The 19,022-nt window shown below is 39.0% G+C and overlaps 1 protein-coding gene across 1 annotated transcript in view; it reads right to left on the reverse strand.

Annotated features, from left to right (window-relative positions):
- The window catches only part of MYH15 (myosin heavy chain 15), a 160,199-nt gene that overhangs the window by 115,386 nt on the left and 25,791 nt on the right, over positions 1-19,022 (reverse strand). The window contains 8 exon segments of the mRNA XM_073009642.1: positions 618-710; positions 2,578-2,671; positions 3,978-4,005; positions 4,643-4,799; positions 6,237-6,380; positions 10,244-10,350; positions 14,897-15,014; positions 15,016-15,045. Coding sequence (XP_072865743.1) covers positions 618-710; positions 2,578-2,671; positions 3,978-4,005; positions 4,643-4,799; positions 6,237-6,380; positions 10,244-10,350; positions 14,897-15,014; positions 15,016-15,045 — 771 coding nt within the window.

Genomic DNA, 19,022 nt, shown 5'->3' on the forward strand with positions numbered 1-19,022 from the left:
TGAATTATACAGTGGCTCCCTGCCACTCATTCTTGGCATAATATGAATTTGTTAAACTAGGTTTAGAAATCCAAATTCTTCCTCTTCCGTGGGAGTTCTAGTTATCAAAAGCTACTTAAAAACACTTTCTCATCAGCCCCCAAAAAAGTCTTCAGTGAAAAATATGCAGGGGTAAGGAGGCCATAGGCAAGAGTACAAACAGTAATTGTAGTAAGTGAATTAGGAAGTGCCTACTAAATTGACTTGTTATAAGGAGTTTAGGAAATTACGAAGGAGAAAATATTTCAAACGTGTAAAACGCAATAAAATATAAAGCATGATTATAATTTTTTGGGTGAGCTTCTCTACTGGGAGTGGAATTTGAAACTATTAAGATAAATGCTTTTTTCTTGAAATTGACCAAATAGAAACTCTTCAGATGCATATTTATTTATAAACATGTAATTGTCTTAATGATATAGATGGTAAATGTTTGTGAGAAATCGAACATTACAAACTTTAATCAAAGACCTTCTTTGGTGTTCTAGAATTTTTTTCATACCTATATGCTTACATATGAGTTTTACCATTGCATATAAATTAAATACTTTGATATTATGCTAAATCATGTTACTTACAAAACGAGAGGAGTTGTCATTTCTCAGGGTTTTAGCATTTCCAAATGCTTCCAAGATAGTATTTGCTTGCATGATTTGCTCTTCTAACGCCCCCTGAGACACATGAAAGAGAAGTACAGTTGATTAAGCTATTAGTAGAATTCTGTAATGTGGCAAGCCCTCCATCTCCAGGTCAAACCCCATTCTTGCTTTGATAACCAATGGCCAAAATCTGCTTCCAAATTTGGTTATATTATCTTGGAATGAGAAATCAGAAAAATAGTTGGATGACAGAGGCTAACAATATACAATACCCCTATGAATACGTGGGAGCTCATTTATTTACAATGCTGCTTTTTTGGTTGGCATTGGCCTGAGTGGGAAAAAAAAATCGTCACCAAATAAAAAACAAAAACATACCAGTTTATTTACAGACAAATATCATATCACGTATTTCCCCCATCATTAATCTTCCTCTCTTCCCATCTGATCTTTGCACCTGGAAATTTATCCTAGCATAATACAACAGACTCTTGGTGTTATTAAACTACACTTTTGCTTGCTTCTTTTCCTAAGTAATCTAGAGGTTCCCACTGAGTAGTGACTTTTAATAGTATTGATCTTGAATTTGAATCACGTGTGCTCAGGCTGATGGGCCAAAACACATCATCGACCTATCTACCATATCTACATGGCTTTGTTGTTTTCCAGTCAGCCTCAAAGACCCATTTTATGGGGGTAACTATATAGTATATGGTGTTTAATAATTTATGGATTTATAAATATTATATCCCTTCTTATATCCCTTCTACTATATAATACTCCCCATTTTATGGGGGAATGTATATAGTACATGGTACTCAATAATTTATGGATTTATAAGTATTATATCCCTTCTCAGTAATATGGGTTTACTGTCCTTCAAATAAGTTAGAGAACATTATATATATACGAGCAAAGATTTCCATAGAAGTGTTATATATTATGTATTGTATTATATCATAAAACTCAATGGCTAAACCAAACCATTTAATGCACACCAAAAAAAAAAAAAAACCCACAAAAATCTAAAATGCTTGGAAAAACAAAGTTATATCTACTGAATAAAAGAGTTCAATGATACCCAAAGAAATCAGTAATCAAATTCAGAAATGTGGTCATTAGAAAAGAAACTTCTATAGTTTAAAAATTGAGCCAGATGACTATTTTAATATATTTCTTACTTTGCAAAAACAGCAAACATCCAGTATCGAATTGAAAAAACAAAATAATCATGCCAGACATAGAAAAATGAGAGGTCTAACAGCTCAATAACTCATTGATTCTGAGTTCCATTCAGCATTACCTAATTTTATTTTCCATACCAATGTGTATGGTCTTAGCTATCCTCAAGTTATTATGATGTTCATTAACATGTTAATGGAGCTAAACTAAAATGAACAAGTTTTTATTTTATTTTATTTTATTTTTTTAATAGGGAAGGCAAAGATTTTTCTGAACATGGTATGTGATTAACATTGAGGGGTACGTCCATTAGGCATTTAGAACTTGATCCAGGAGTTAGGTATGAATGAAGAAAACTTTTATTGGTGCATATTTGTGGGAATTTGATATCTCACAGTAGCTAGAGGGATTCAGAAATATCCAAGCCACCGATGACCCTAGACTTTAGGTAAGATGGTTTGAATCTTGAGGACTTAACTTACAGATCCAACAAACAAAGACCAGGACAGAAAATGCCCCTTTAAGCAGATGTGAAATTGATTATGTAATTAATGTTTCCATGTTATTGTTTGGAGCACTTGATGATCCTCTCAAGGAGCAAAGGAAAGATTTTTTTAAAAAAATATTTTCTATAATTTGCAAATTGTCCTGTGGCACTTGTTGCCTCCTTACTTCCCAAAAGTGGTCAGGACAGAGCCTCCATGATCCAGTGGACAGGGCCACCTCATCTTTTCTGCCAAGCTATATAAACACTTACCGGCTTTTTCCTGGGTTCACTCATGGCTGCTATGGTGGCAAAATACTGGATAATATGTTTGCTGTTCACAGTCTTTCCAGCACCAGATTCTCCTCTGTGATTTGAAATTCAGTGACACAGTTAACTAGTTCTGATTATCAATGCGATGAAAGAAAGGTAATTTTGATTATATAGGCTATGGCAAGCAGGGAAGTTTTTACATAAAAGTAGAGCTTCTGATTGAACTTGAGGACATATTGACATTTAATTGGTTGGGAGAAAGGCAAGGACATTTCAGGCTGGAAAAACAGCATGGGCAAAAATCTGGAGTTAGAAAGATCACAAATTTTGTAAATATTAGGAAGCCTGTTCCTTATGGTCCTAATAACAAACAGTAGGAAAGCGTCTCTTCTAACTAGACAAGGTTCCTCATTACCAGTTGTTCGAGATTTTCACATATGAAGGCTACCATACAGCCAAGTCCAACCCTCTTCTCAGAAAAAGGCTACCAATTACTTCACCAGGCAGTTGGGCTTTAGGCTTTACCTTACCTTTGACAACCAGCTAACTTTGTAATGTGGGAAGAGCACAGTGGTAAATCTATAGCCTCTTCAACATAAGCATCATTGAATCAAGGCCTGCCTGCCTTTATCTATACAAAACTCCAGAAAGTAGTTTATCATCTCTATGAAAGTCTGAACTCCAACTGTTCATCTAGCTCTAAAATTCTGAGACCTTATGATCTCTCCTGGGATAACTGAAGCCAATGGAGAGCCCAATGTACAAGGTGGTATCATCATCACTACATGGAAAGGTAAAGGACTTTAGCACTTCACAGCCCCTTGAGTCTCAGTCACCATGCTGATACTTTACCTGGGTGGCCAGTGCTCTTTTCATCAAAATTCACATACAATAAGATACCACTGTGACCCTTCCTTCTATCCTTTTCACTCCCTTTCTTATTTCTCTAAATGTCACCATCTTTTAGTTTTCACTGCTTCATGTACTTTGGCCTGCCCCAATCTGGCTGCCCACAACTGCTTCTTAAATGTTCCATGGGCATACCTACTGGACATTCAGCCCCTCTGCTTAGCCAGTCCAGAGGCTTTTGAAGGTGACCATTTGGGACAGTGTAGCTCTCTTAATCATCAAGAAGGTAATTAACATCAGCTCATGCACTATTTCTAAAGGATCTCTGAAAATGAGGGAGGCAGACTAGCTGACACCATATTTGGAGTCATCACTGACTAAAGCACAATGACAATTTCCTGAGTATCTTTTTCTTACCTCAAAGGTATTGCACCTAAAGGGCAATTAATTCAAAGATGGTGAATCAAAGTTTTATTCCCAGTAAAATGGAGGTATCTATTTCCACTGAAACTTACTTCAGGCCAAAAAAGAAAAACAAGGCAAACACTTACGTAAAGAGTATAGACTGATTTTCTCGATCTACAAAAGAAAGAAAAATGCCAGAATATTCTTATGTTCGAGGATTATGTATTAGTATGAACTTATTCAAAATTTCCCTAGCTACAATTTGAAATCAGACACAAGGGAAAGGATTAGCATTTATAGTTAGAAAAACATACCACTCAAATGGTACAGAGTAAAATCGATTTTCTCTTGCCCCTATGTATGCCAGTCATAAGAACATATAAATGAAAGGCCTATTTCTTTGCTCTACATACAAATGGTAACCAACTAATGATTGAGATTCTTGATACTTTAAGCCTTTTAAGAATCATTGTGTAATAATATCTATAGAATAACTTCTTTGTGCCAGACACTAGAGCAGATGCTTTATATAATAAAGGCTAACATCTACAGGGGGCTTACTCTGGGCCAGCCACTGGGCCGAGCACTTTAAATGCATTATCTCACTTTGATGTACAAACTAATCGGCCCAATAACCCTAGGAGGTAGGTACTATTTCACCCACATTTTATCTAGAAGGAAACAGAGGCTTCAAGTGATTAGCTAACTGTAAAGGCCATGCTCCGCTCACAATGCCTAAGTGCCTCTTAGGGACATAGAAAAAAAGTAGATCAGATATTTTTACTTTTCATTTTGTAGGGCAGCTACTCACTGTGAAGCATGTCCTGAAAGGCGTTATTGGCAACAGCAAAGATGTGAGGGGGAGCCTCTGATCGCCTCTTCCCTTTGTAGGCGGCCACGACTTCTTTCTTATACACGGGAAGCCATTTGTAAGGGTTTATGGTCACACAGAAGAGACCTGAATATGTCTGAGGGAAGATCAGAAAAGATTTCAGAAACTAGATTAGAAATACTTCCAGGTTTGTCAGCTCTTCCACTGTCAAGTAACATTTGCTCAAATGTTACTTATAAAGGAACTCAGAGGAGAGTTTTTGGAATCATGTAGAGAAGGGACTTCTAACAAGAAGAGACAGAACCAGGTTAGAGTAACATCAGGACCTGGGATTGCCTCTCTCCTGGGAGACCTGCTAATTACTAACAAGTCTGACACATGGAGCTTCTGAAGACAGAGAGGACCCTAATGGCAGGACTGCAGAGATTTCAGTAACCAGCCATCAGGCATTTGAGGCCAGAGGGGATTCTCTGCCTCAGCAAGATTAGGGGCTTGATTTTTAGGGCACTGAGAAGGAATAGCTCATGTGGGTAACTCAGTCACTGAAGGGGTTGAATTATGGCCCCCAAATAGATATGTTTATGTCCTATTCTCCAGAGCCTGTGAATGTGATCTTATTTGGAAAAAATAGAGTCTTTACAAATGTAATTAAGGGTTAAGGGTCTCAAGATGATAACATTCAGGTGGGTCTTAAATACAATAACTTGTGTTTTTATAAAAGACACACACAGGAGAAGGTGATGTGACAACGGAGGCAGAGACTGGAGTGATACAACCAAAAGGAATGCTAGAACCACTAGAAGCTGGAAAAGACAAGGAAGGATTCTCCCCCAAAGGCCTCCAGAGGGAGTGCAGCCCTGCTGATTGGATTTCGTTTTGGACTTCTGGCCTCCAGCACTGTAAGAGAATAATTTCTGTTGTTTTAAGCCACCCAGCTTGTGGTAATTTTGTTACAGCACCCCAGGGAAACTAATACAGTTACGTGGTAAATCAGAGAGCTGAGGAGCAAGCTGGTTGCATGCCATGGTTCCTATGGCCATGGGTCCCAGATGCTACATCTTAGCTTAATCTACTCAGCACTGCTTCTGCTGCATAGGTTTTGAGCAAGTCAAAGAACCTGAGCAACCAACCATCATCAATTTAATGATGATGAAGAAATCATCTCACTCATTAATCACTAACTAGGTGACATGCATTGAACTAGGTGCTTTACCTACATTCTCTTATTTAATCCCCCAAGCTCCCATGGAGGCAGACATTGTTATCCCACTTTATAGATAAGGCAACTTCAAGAAGTTAGGAAACTTAACAAGCAAGTGATAGTGCTGATGGCTAGTCTGTCAGGCTCCAAGCCCCATGCTTTTAACTAAGGGTGATCTGTGGGAAGGCACATGAATGTTGACAAAATAAAATTGGGGAAATGCTAAGATAAGGTCCCTTCCCAGTAGACATTCCTCAAGGACTATCCCCGTGTGAGCATGCTTAGACTCAATGTGAGAGATCACCCAGGAGAGACTGGGACATGCAATCTGAGTGCCAGCATGACAGTTCAGCAGGAAAGCATATTACACACATAGATCATCCACTGGCCATAGCGCCGCTTCAGGGCATGCAGCACGGATGCCTCATTGAGGTGAGTCAGCATTGCCATGTCTTCAATCATTTCAAACTCTGGAGGATTCATCTGCTGGATTTTGTCCTCTTTTATGCTCAGACTCTGCAGAGAGAAGAAAAATACATGATATATTCCCCTGTCTCCTATGCTTATTCATTTTCCCATGCATCAGAAAGAATATTCAGACTCAAAAAGAAAAAAATGATGCCTCATTAGGGGATGGGACCAGAAGAAATTAAGCCAAACTTCATGGAAAAAAACAGGTGCTCCCTGAAAAAGTCCTCTCCTTCCCTAAAGATGAAGTAAACATAGTATTTTTGTTATATCAAGATGTTCTGTCATGTACTACCCTAATCTTGTGGCTTCTGGCTAGCCCTGATTGCCTCTAAGAGTACATAGATCATATTATGCATGACCTAACCCCCAACTTCCAGCCCTTGATGTCCCAACATACCTTGGAAATTTAGAAGAAGAAACTTGGAGTGGAAGATTAAGGAGGCAGACCTTATCCTTCCAGACCTAGTTCAAAACCTGTCTCCTCCCTCAAACCTTCCCAACTACTCCAGCTTATTAGTTTGTCCTCTTTTGTTAAGTCTTGCCACTTGTACTATCTTTACATAAATACTCTTATGTATATTTTAATAATTGACTATGTTAGACTATTTTCTGGCTAGATTATAAATACCTTAAGAAGGATTTTTGATGTTGTCTTCTTTAATGACATTCAAAAACTTGCACATGCATGTTCATTTTTGATGTTGTCTTAATAACTATAATTATTAAATGCTTAGTAACTATAATCACAATGCTTGGGATATGGTAAATAATAAATATTAATATCTTGATTAATATGGATGCATTTCTACTATCAAATACTTTCTTGGGATTCTTCTCACAGGTTTCCTAACACCCTTTCTATACCCCTTTTCCATGATTAATACATATTTGTGTTAATTGATTGCCCCATTTAATCCTAGTTGGTGATGGCTTCTTCCCAAGGCTCTCACACTCTTCACATTCTTGATTCAATTTCTATCCATCTGTCTTCTTTGACATTGTTCTAACAGTAATCCCTCTTCTTTTGAGTCCCTTCACTTTCTGTATTTCAAGGACTCCTCATCTCCCCTCAAACCCATGCAGAACGTAATCCTATCTCATACATCTTCAAAAACCTCCCCTTTTCCCCAATTCTATTTTTCTATTTTTTTCATTACCAACTTTCATCAATAAGTAGTACTTTACACCCACTGGATTTATTGCCTTTGTTAATGTTACAAAGACCAAAGGTGATTGGAAGTGTAGTTACTTCTAACATGAGGAAGAGGAATCCTGGAGCCAGGGAGACAAAGAGTAAAGCTGGGGAAATGGGACCTTCATAACATGAAGGAAGGACAAGCAGGACAAAATAAACCACCTTCAGAATCTTCTTTCTACCTGCATGAATGGCTTTCATGCCCTTCTTCCTATGGTTGTAACCACATTACAGTCACAAATCACCTTAAGTGCTGTTGAAGGCAAAGTAGTTTGTTTTGGAGAATGTGCTCAGAAGAGCAAGCCTCACATCTGGAGGCCTAATAAAATTTAGTTGGTCATCATTAAGAAAATGAGAAGACAATACATAGATTGAGAGAAAATATGTACAAATAATACATGCGATAAGGGATTTGCATCCAGAAAGTAAATAGAACTCTTACAACTGAATAATGGAGAGGCAATAGCCCAATTAAAAAAATGGGCAAAGAGCTTGAATAGGCATTTCCCTGAAGGAGATAAACAAATGGCCAACATGTACATGAAAAGATGCTCAACGTCATTAGTCACTGGGGAAAGGTAAATAAAAATCACATTCAAATACCACTTTATGCCCAATAGAATGGCTGTAATCAAAAAGAAAATAAAACGTGTTCGTAAGGATATGGAGAAAGTTTCATTCTTATATGTTGCTGATGGAAATGTAAAATGGTAACCACTTTGGAAAGCAGTTTGGAAATTTCTCAAAATGCTTAATATAGAGTTACCATATGATCCAGCAAATGCACTCCCAAGAGAAATGAAAACATGTGTCCCCACAAAAACTTGCACATGCGTGTTCATAGAAACATTATTCATAATAGACAGAACATACAAACAACCCAGTGATAATCAACTGATGAATGGATGAACAACATGGTATATCCATAAAATGGAATACTATTTATCCATAAAAGGGAATGAAATATTTATTCATGTGACAATGTGAAAGAACCTCAAAAACATTATGCTAAGTGAAAGAAGTCAGAAACAAAAGGTCACTGACTCTATGCTCCTGTTTATCTGAAATTGCTAGAATAGGCAAATCTATAGAGATAGAAAGTAGATCAGTGATTGCCTGGGGCTGGTGCAGGAGGAAAGAAGGGGGAATGACTGCTAATGGGCACAAGATTTCTTTGGGGGATCTTTTCTAATAAATTATTGTCCCAAGGCTAAATGACCCTGACTGAGTCTCTCTATTTCTTCGTTTACTGATTTAGGACTAAGGAAAATTTCTTGCTGAATTTTCCCTTGTCCACCTATTTATGTTCCAGATGAAGAGGACCAAGTTCTTTTCTTAATTTCATGAAGAGTTAAATAACATCTACCTAATTTGAGATTTTTCTACATAACAAATATTGACTGTCAGGAAGACATATGAAAGCATTCTGTGTGGTAGTTTATGAGTGGCTTCCAGAATTTTAAAAATCACATGGCAACACGTTAGATGGTAAATTGCCTAAAAACAAATAGAGCATTAAAAAGACAAACTTTCTTGATATCAACAATATCTGCTTGTTATGGGGTGTGGCTTGTCATGGATTTGGGAAGAGACAGAATTTAAAGGAGTTTAGAGAAGTGAATATTGGGAGGGAATCATCTGTAAAATCTATAAGGAAGCGTTCATTGAAGTAGGATAGAAATGGGGCCCAGCTTATACCACGGGGTGGCAGGTAATGTGAAGTCAGCAATACAGGCAAAGGTTCTGAGAGTGAGCTGTCTTCTCAATGTTACCCTGCTGCTCTGAATGCCTTGGTGGCAGGGAGAAGGGGCTGGGGGTATTATGGCTTCTCTACACATTTCCTCTGTGAAACAGTCTAGCTTGTACCCCAACACTTGGCATAACCTTTTCTTTCAAAGGTCATAGGTGACCTCCTAATTCTGAAATCCAAGACTTTCTCCAACTCTTAATCTCCTTCTGTAGCATTTGTCATTACTGGCCATTCTCTCATCACTTGGTCTCTGTGACACTATGCCATTTTTACCCAAATTATACTTTTCACTCTTGATCCTACAAACACAACTTGCTTCATGGTTCCTTAAGTCATTATTCATCCCACAGGATACCTTTTTTAAAAAATACTAACTTGAAACATTGATGAAAAAGTGGAAATGGCTGTGAGTTCTGGTCAATAATCTTTGCCACTGGCAATTGTGTTACTCTGATTTATTCACTGTTCTTCATTAAATCTTTGATAGTAAGAGGAGTTTTTTTTGTTTGTTTATTTGTTTTTGGTGACAGGATCTCACTCTGGTTGCCCAGGCTGGGGTGCAACCAGAGTGGGATCCCTGCTCACTGCAACCTCGACCTCCCCAGATTCAGGTGATCCTCCCACCTCAGTCTCCCGAGTAGCTGGGACTACAAGCACATACCACCACACCTGGCTTATTTTGGTATTTTTTGTAGAGACAGGATTTTTCCATGTCGCCCAGGCTGGTCTCAAACTCCTGGGCTCAAGCAATCTGCCCGCCTCGGCCTCCCAAAGTGCTGAGATTACAGGCATGAGCCATTGTGCCCACTGACTTAAGGAGGAGCTTCTTAAAATGAATGACTCCACAGTAAGTCAGGGGTATCTCCTACCCCAGGTCTTTAATTAAAATATTATAGAAATAATATATTTAGTTATTTGATAGAGAACATAGTCACCAACACAAAGAAATAAAAATTTCTTTACCTTCCCATCTGTTGTCTCAACAATTACTGTTCCATCATCTTCACTCCCTTTTACCTCAGCCTCCATATAAGCATTCTCACCATCAGGAATCCAGCATTTCTTCTTCCCTGTAGAGAAAAAAAAATGGATTATAGCTATAGTACTTACAGAAATATACACTGGACACTTTCATACTGATAGATCTAATCTCATTTCTGCTAAATCGGCTTGTTGACTATAGGAACTTGCAAAGTTAGATAAAATCATGAAAGCTCACCCTGAAGACACACTCACTCACATAATGGCTCTACATGAACAAGAAACATCTCAGCAAGCAGCAGCTTGGGGGCGCCATAGATCATTTTGCTACAAGAAAGTTACCTTCCAACACCCCTCCCAACCCCAACACTTTCCTCCACTCACACCCCAGGATTTAGGTAACCACCTAATCGCCCTGGTGCTTGCACCCCTTCCAGATTCCCTCCCCAAAAAAACTCATTCAGAAAGGTCTGGGAAAAACTAAGTGAAAATTTAGATTAATGGTTACGCACGTCTAATCTTGGAGTGAAAGTCAGCTAAGTGAAATTACATGGTGGAATTGGCAGGGGGGCAGGTTGAGAAGAGAGAATATGGGTTGTTTATGTCACACAACATAACCAGCTCATATTATTTGCCCCCAATATGTTCTTTTTCTCTCTTCACCTTCCTCACTCCCATACCCCATCCCTAAGCAAAGTAGCCCTCCATAAACTGATTAACCAACAAGAGGTCTGGGGTGAAATGAGCCAGAACTCTTATGAACATCTGAGGCAGTTTCTCTTTCTCTCCCACTTGAAGCAGATAGTGATGATGAATAAAAACTATGATTTTAAGGGCCTGGGCGTAGTGGCTCACATTCATAATTCTAGCACTTTGGGAGGCCAAGGTGAGAGGATCTCTTGACCCCAGGAGTTCAAGAGTAGCCTGGGCAATATAGCAAGACCCTTTACTCCCCCAGTCCTGTCTCCACAAAAAACAAATAAGGCCAGGTGCGGTGGCTCACGCCTGTAATCCCAGCACTTTGGGAGGCTGTGGCGGGTGGATCACGAGGTCAGGAGATCAAGACCATCCTGGCCAACATGGTGAAATCCCATTTCTACTAAAAATACAAAAATTAGCTGGGCATGGTGACATGTGCCTGTAATCCCAGCTACTCAGGAGGCTGAGGCAAGAGAATCACTTGAACCAGGGAGTCGGAGGTTGCAGTGAGCAGAGATCCCACTACTGTACTCCAGCCTGGGTGACAGAGTGAGACTCTGTCTCAAAAATAAAAATTAAAAAAATAAAAATTAGGCAGGTGTGACGGTGCATGACTGTAGTCTTAGCTACTCAGGAGACTGAACGAGGAAGATCACTTGAACCCAGGAGTTGGCTCATTTTCCTTTAAAAGTGTATATATATGTGTATATATATGTATATGTAATACATCACACTTTCCTTTTAAAGGGAAGTGAATATTTTATATATATATATATATATATATATATGAAAATGAGCCTTAGTAGAAGCTCACAGAAGTCCCCAGGTCACAGCTACTCAGGTAGATGGGGAAAGCCTTTGGCTGAAAGGGGGAAAATGCTAGCCAATGAATGGCTAGGAAAGACACAGGTAAAAACCCCACTATAACCACAGCACTAACAGGTAATGTGAACTCAGTCACCACCATCACCTCTAATATACGAGTCACAAAAGCTAGAGAGGGCTCACTGCTGCAGGACAGATGGTCCTTATTTCCCAGAGGAAGGCAGTAAGACTGGGGAAGGAGTGTGTACAAAAGAGCTGAAGTTGGGCACCATTCGCCCCTTCTTCCACCATGCTTGTTTCTGCAAAGAATTTGGTTGCTCACGACTTTCTTGCTATCAGCGCTGCCTTCTTCGTTTCCCTGATTACAAACAATTCACCACTAAAACTGCTTGGCAAGAGGAGTTTATGTTCCCATCTAGCTGATTGTGCATTTGCTTTCTACTTATCGTTTGTGTTTTAAATACTGGCTTTGCATTGTATTCATTATTTTGGTCCCTTTTTGCAAAAACTGATTTTGCTTTGTGTTATGTATGTCTATGAAAATATGCTTGTTTTTGAAAAGCACCCAGTTAGCATACATTTTTTGTGTATGTTTAAGGTAAAATGCTCTGCATTTTAAACTAAATGTTATCACTTGAAAGAAATGTGAAGGTCACCTGGCACAGACTCTCTCCCTCTGTATCTCTCTCTCTTTTTAGAAAAAGAACCTTGGGAGAGAGATGAAGAGAGTTGCCCATAGTCACATAGCTAATTAGTGGCAGTCACTGTAATAATGTCTCTAGAAATGAGATCATCCACCTCCTGAATCAGTGCTTCTCCATTACAGCCTGACTCCTCTAACACATGCTTAGCTTTTTCTCCTCAATTTTTCTCTTCAGGAGTAGGCTCATTGCCTGCTTCATGATGAAGTCTCTTTTACCACCCCTGGAAAAACTTAGTGAGGGATAAAAATTATCAGAAATCCTTTCTCATCTGAGGCCCAAACCCTGACAGGGGCATTTTAAAAAATGAAGTAAATGAACTCCGTCAATTTTAATTCCTGGTGTTCATGAATAATGCAGAGCTGGAAATGCAGATAGCAATGGATTTGAGTGAGACAGCCAGAATTTTAACACTGGCTTTGCTTGTAACAAGATATAAAGCCACATGTCTTCATCCCTTTTGGCCGTTCATATTCTCATCTGTAAAGTAGGCCTTTTCCTATATGATTTCATAGCTTTAGACAATTAAATATCTTTTCCAATATAAAGCTAATATGTGCTTATTGAAGAAAACTTGAAGAGTAATGTATGAAGAAAAGGATGTTTTTAATCACCCATAATCAAACAACTCAGAGATAGCCACTGTTATGTATTTGAAGTATTTCTTTTGAATCGTTTTTCTAGGATATCGATTAAAACGGGGGTAATACTATATTCAGTTTTAGAGTTATTTTAAATAGATTGCTTACATGTTATAATATAAGAATTATTTACGTTTGGCTTTGGAATGGTGTTTTGTCTTAGCTCTAAAACCACTTGGGCTTCTTCACTGACACCCAGGAATTCTAGTTTTCCTTCTCAGGTATCATAATAATACATTATACTTATTTTTGTCACATTTATAGTCTCATTTGGTCCTCACAGCAATGGAGGAAGGTAGACAGGACAAGTATTATCACCTTTGACAAATGAGGAAACGAGCTCAATAAAATGAGGTGATTTGCTCTAATTACCCAGCCAGAGATGGTCAAGGACAGGGAATTTGAACCCAAGACTACCTGCTAAATACTTGTCATCACACTGCTTCCATTTGACCCGAGTTCAAAAAAGCAAACTCCATTGTCTACTAGCCTGGGAAGATGAACAACTTTTGCTAACACTTGTCTCTTTGCTGCCAGTGCATTTCTATGAGGAAGGATTGTTTGGTCCAAAAAATTAATAGAAAATTATGTAGATTGCTATGTTTTAAGTAATTATTTACGGTGCTGACTTTAATAAATGCATCATCCAATTATCTCTAATGCTTAGGCCCAATTTTTTTTTTCTTCCTGGCACCACTATTATCTTGTCCTCCATTATCTAACTACCTGCGATAAGCCTCTGCATGACCAGCTCTGACCTCAGGGATAGTTCGGTTATTGTTTTTGATTTGATGGATTATAATTAGCCTAAAATCTAATCACAGTCATGAATCCAATGACTGGAAACTGGGAACTGATCCAGGACTGGTCTGTGATGGAAATATAATATCCTCCATAACTGGCTTGAATTATAATTGGTCATATTGAAGTCTAATGTTGACTAATTCTGAATACTAGAACAACATTCAGCCAGTCCTTCTGTTGCACCTACTGAATAATTTTGGATTAAGACATGTAGGTAGCTTGATGCTATATCACACTGTGAATCTGATTTCTACATCTCCAATTAGCTGAAATTCAACACAGACATGTAAAGGTAGCAGGAAAAAAGAATAACATTTATTTAGAGATTTCAATGTAGAACTTAGCCTTTTTTTTTTTTTTTTTAAGGCTAAATCCTCATTAACCTTTGTCCTTGCCTGTAACTACCAAGGAATTATGAATCAGGGTGAGCAAGTCTCCTAATTATCTTTTGCTTAGTGTTGGCTGAGTGACCCTGCTGACCTAGAAGACCACCAGAGCCAAAGCTCCAACATCAGAAAATTCTGGAGAGCCAGAGACAACTTCAAAGTCTGCAGCCTTACCAGAGTCTTTCCCTTTCTTCTTCCCCACAATGTACAAACGTCACCTACCAGTCTAAGTCACAGGCCCCTCGCTGTACTGTGGCATTCACTGATAACTAAGAGGTTTCTAGGAAAGGCTTTGTCTGTGGCCATTCCTGCAGGTGTGTGTGTTACAACAGGGGCTCCTTGAAGAGAAAACTTGTCTTAGGACCAAGTGTGTAGGGCCCGGGCCTAGGCTGCCTCCCAGCCACCATTCCTACCCTGACTACTCAGAGGCCCTCAATTGCTCAGTTTCCTAGAGGCTGATCACACCCCAAGCAAATAATTTAGGCTCTAGAACTGATGGCTCTTCTCTATCAATCAAATCTTAGTCACCACCTTGAAGGAGCAAAATAAAGTGAAGCCAGCAGCCACCACATGTCTCACCGTCCAAGGCTGTGGCCTGTAGTAGAAGCAGCTCAGCTTCGCTTCTTCTGAGGAAGGCTGCGGCTTCTCCAAGCTCTGACAGATCCATCCTTATTAAGGCAATCCACCAAAAAAAGGCTAGGCCTAAACGTGAGTAGAAAAGATTCACTCTGGAAAAAAAAAAAAAAAAAAAAAAAAATTGGTATAGAGAAGAAAAAAGTGGAAATCAAGCTCTAAATGAGCAATCATTCACATAGATAGACCAAAGAGTGTTAAGTTTTCCTATTACTACCTGTGCCCCTTCTTTCTCTTTGCTGTGTCTCAAATTTATACAAAATTAGACCCAAGAATACCTGACTCTAGCAGGGCTGACTTACCCACTAGACATAGAAGGTACAGTGCCTGAGGCCCATGATGCTTTTAGGGGCCCATGAAAATGTTTAATTTATTTTTAAATCAGAAGAAAAATATAAGTGTGATATGAATGATACATATTAATGAACAGAGCCTGGATTATATTCATCTTTAGGCCAACACAGTTATGAAATCTGATTTTTAATATTTTTTGTGGAGAAATGGTCCTTAAGACAGAAGTGCCTGTAGTCAGTGAAAGTCGTAATGCCACCCTGGGCCATGGAGTTCTGACAGGTGGTAGGATGGTCCAGATAGAGAAACATCAATTTGCAGACACTAGGCCCTTTCATAGGAGTGGAGAGGTGTTTCGAGGTATCTAATTACCCCCAAGTAGACAGACCGTCATAGACAGAGTATGGTTACAAAGAGAAGTGGTTCAGATAAATGTTCAGTAGTAGACAGTAAAGGGATAAAAAGATAAGTATCTTGGCAGAGATACGTGTCTGGGAGCAGATGATTTACAAAAATACAAGCACAGATGGGCATTTGGGAGACCTGGCCAAGAGCAGTAATGAAGAAGCCCAGGCTGAAGGTGACAAGCAGGTTACAGGGTGATGTGAGTGAGGTTGGAGTAAATAAAGAAGTTCATTGGCTCAAGTCAGGCAAGTATCAGTCTTAGAGGGACTGAGTTGCTGGGCAAATTATCAAAGCTGAAGTCATTGAGCACCCACTGTATACCAAACACTGGACATAGTTTATCTTTAATTTTCTCACTTTACATTTGATAACAGGGAGGAGAAGAAATGGAAACTGGGCCTTCATGATCTTAAATGATAAGCTATTATTCTCTCTATTTGGACAAAAAAAGTCTTCCTCTTCACTCAAGCGTGCAAGGCAAGTGTTACTCGTCCCATTTATAGGTGAGAAGGTAGAGAAGGACTTGCCAAGTTTGCTTAGCTCAGGTGCTGCCTTTGAGGACAGATCACCCACTTCAGAATGAACTGCAATCACTTACTCTCTTGCAATGAACAAATCCAATAAACTAACGTATTTTACTGCCCTTAATCTGCTTTTCTTCTTTGTGGTGGCTTGGATAGGTGTAGTGAGGCCACTTTTAGGATCTAGTTTAAAGGAGTATGGTTTAAAGCAAAGACTAGTGGTCTAGGCTAAGACTTAGTTTTATTTCTGCCAGAAAAGAGGCATGTGACTTGTGGGAAATCACTTAGCCACAGTAGGTGCAGTTTCCTCGCCTGTGTAATGCAAGGACTAGTCTTAATGTACAGGAACATTTCCTGAAGTGGAGAGAAGAAAAGATGCTCAAGAGAAACAACATACATCCTGGCCCTCCAGAGTTGGGACTGAAGGTGGCGTTTCTCAGGGAAAAAGACAAAACTGATTTTTCTGCAGATGAGCATTCAGATTCAGGTTTTGTAATCATTATAACAGTAATAACATTGTTAGACATTTGAATATAGAAGAACTCAAGATAAAGGAAAGCTCTGAAAGTAAAGCAGAGAAATTTAGAAATAGATGATAGGAAACATCATCAACTCTGTGGGCAGGAGCATGAGGAAAGCCGTATTTTGGGAAAATGGCTCTGGCAGCATATTCTGGGTAGATGGGGATGAGGAAAAGCCGTAGTCAGGGAGACAAGTTGTGAGTCTGGATTTGTGAAAGAATGCACTATATCCTCCTCCTCTCTGTATGTGTGACTTCCTAGTGGCTTGCACTCAGTAGACAGTAGAGTTCACGAAGTATATTGGGAATATAAAAGATATCCATTAATACACGTGTGTACAAACTTCCTGAAAAGATACCTAAGAAATGGATATCTGAGTAGTGAGAGCAGGAGATGGGTGGGAGAAGGAGAGAACTACCTTTCATTTCATTCCATTCTGGTCAGTCAATGTGTGCCATGTGCTTATATTTCATAATTAACAGATTTTTTACAAGTAGTTCTTATTATAATATCAGAGATGAAAAGATTACAGCAAGACATAGAGCACACAGCTGTGTAACTCTCCCTACAAGTCTGGAGCATTTAACATATTTAAAAGTATACAAGGAACAGAATATGCAGGAGCAGGCACTAGAAAGTAGGAAATAGTAGGTGCCAGGAGTGGGGCAGGCCTGGCCATCATTTGGAGATAGGTAACTGAAGCCAAGAGAATGATTCACCTGAGCAAAAAAAGGATCGAAATCCTTCTTTCTCCTTGGCCCCCTCCAGCATCCATTAACCCCTTAATGTCCTACTGACCTCTGGGTCCCTTTAGGTTCCAGTTGCACATATGGCTTTACAATTTTATACAATAACACACTTGTCACAGCCCAGTCCTAGCAACATCTTAAAATAGAAAATGAAAGAGCTCAAATGCCCAAAAGAAGTAAACAAATTAACCTTGCCAGCAAAAGAATCAGGAAGCTCTATTTTGTGAATGACAGAGAAACATAGATGAGTATAGAACTCAAGGTAATTCTCTTAGAAGGAAAAATTCATCTACATGTTGAAAGGAAATTATATTTGAGACTGGTATGCTCATGCATGTTTATCGGAGGATTCTGACGCCCGTCATAAACACTTTTATCTGATACTGCATATATTTACAAGATAGAAGAGAGCAAGGGGTAGCACTGGAATCCTGGGAGGAGAATAGGAAAGGATAGAGCAGACGGGCTGCATGCACATTGCTGGGAGTACCTCACTCCTAGGACCTAGCTCTGCCTTTGAACATTCAGGAGTTTGATTTATCAATACATACTGGAGCGATTCTGGGAATCACATAACTATGCTCAGAAGTGTGCATATAATTCATCACCCAAACCTGGACCTATTTTTTTTACTGGGATTTTTAAGAGGGGATGCCATTAATATTTAAATCAGGACAACAAACTTAATCTAAGACTGACCCAAGCAAATGGGGACATGTTGACACTCCACTAATAAGAGAATTGATGACTTGAAATGGTAATTTCTAAACTGACAATGAGTGTACACCTTTTGCATAACTGCAAAGTCCAGGTTACTTGTCTGCATGATCCACAGGGCACATAGACAATATCATCACTATCAGAAGGTTGGATTCAGAGAAAGACATTAGATCATCATGTCCATGACATAATTCAGTTTGTAACACAGCAAAATAATGCATCTTGTTCTGTTCTAGAGTTCACCTTTACAGGAACTGAGCACCATATAAGCCATCAGTATCCTGTTTACAATGATAGAGCACAATTTCCAGGTGTATATTAGTTACCAGTTAACAAAGTAAACACAAAGAATGGGAAGCCCTTACAGGGAAGGGAGAGCTGAGATGTAAGCTTTTCCTCTTGGCCAAGAAAGAATCATGTTGGTCTCACCTAGCTGCCTTTCACAGAAAATATGTTTGAAGAGCTGTAGCTGAGACAAGACATGAGCCTGGATGACCAACCATTCCTGTCTTCCCGGAACTGAGGTATTTCCCAGGGCTTGAGACTTTCAGTGTGAAAACCAGAAAAGTCCCAGGAAAACTAGAACAAGTTGGTCAACCTACTTTTAAGTGTAGTGCCTGTAGTTCTTTTAGAAATTCAATCACTATTTTGGAAGTCAGCTATTTTTATACTGGTTGTATTTCTGCAGCTGTCCCCCTCTCCCTCCTCAGGTATTTTGCAAACCTCTTTTTGAAAATGTCCTTTTCAAATATAAATTTGAATATATTCATGCAATATAAATGTACTGCCCATCTATAATTGCCCATGTTAGGCCCAGGGGTACAATAATGCACAGAATAAATACTGTGCCCTCTTAGAGTAATAG

Source organism: Chlorocebus sabaeus, chromosome 22, assembly GCF_047675955.1.
Source record: "Chlorocebus sabaeus isolate Y175 chromosome 22, mChlSab1.0.hap1, whole genome shotgun sequence".
Classification (NCBI taxonomy): Eukaryota; Metazoa; Chordata; class Mammalia; order Primates; family Cercopithecidae; genus Chlorocebus; species Chlorocebus sabaeus.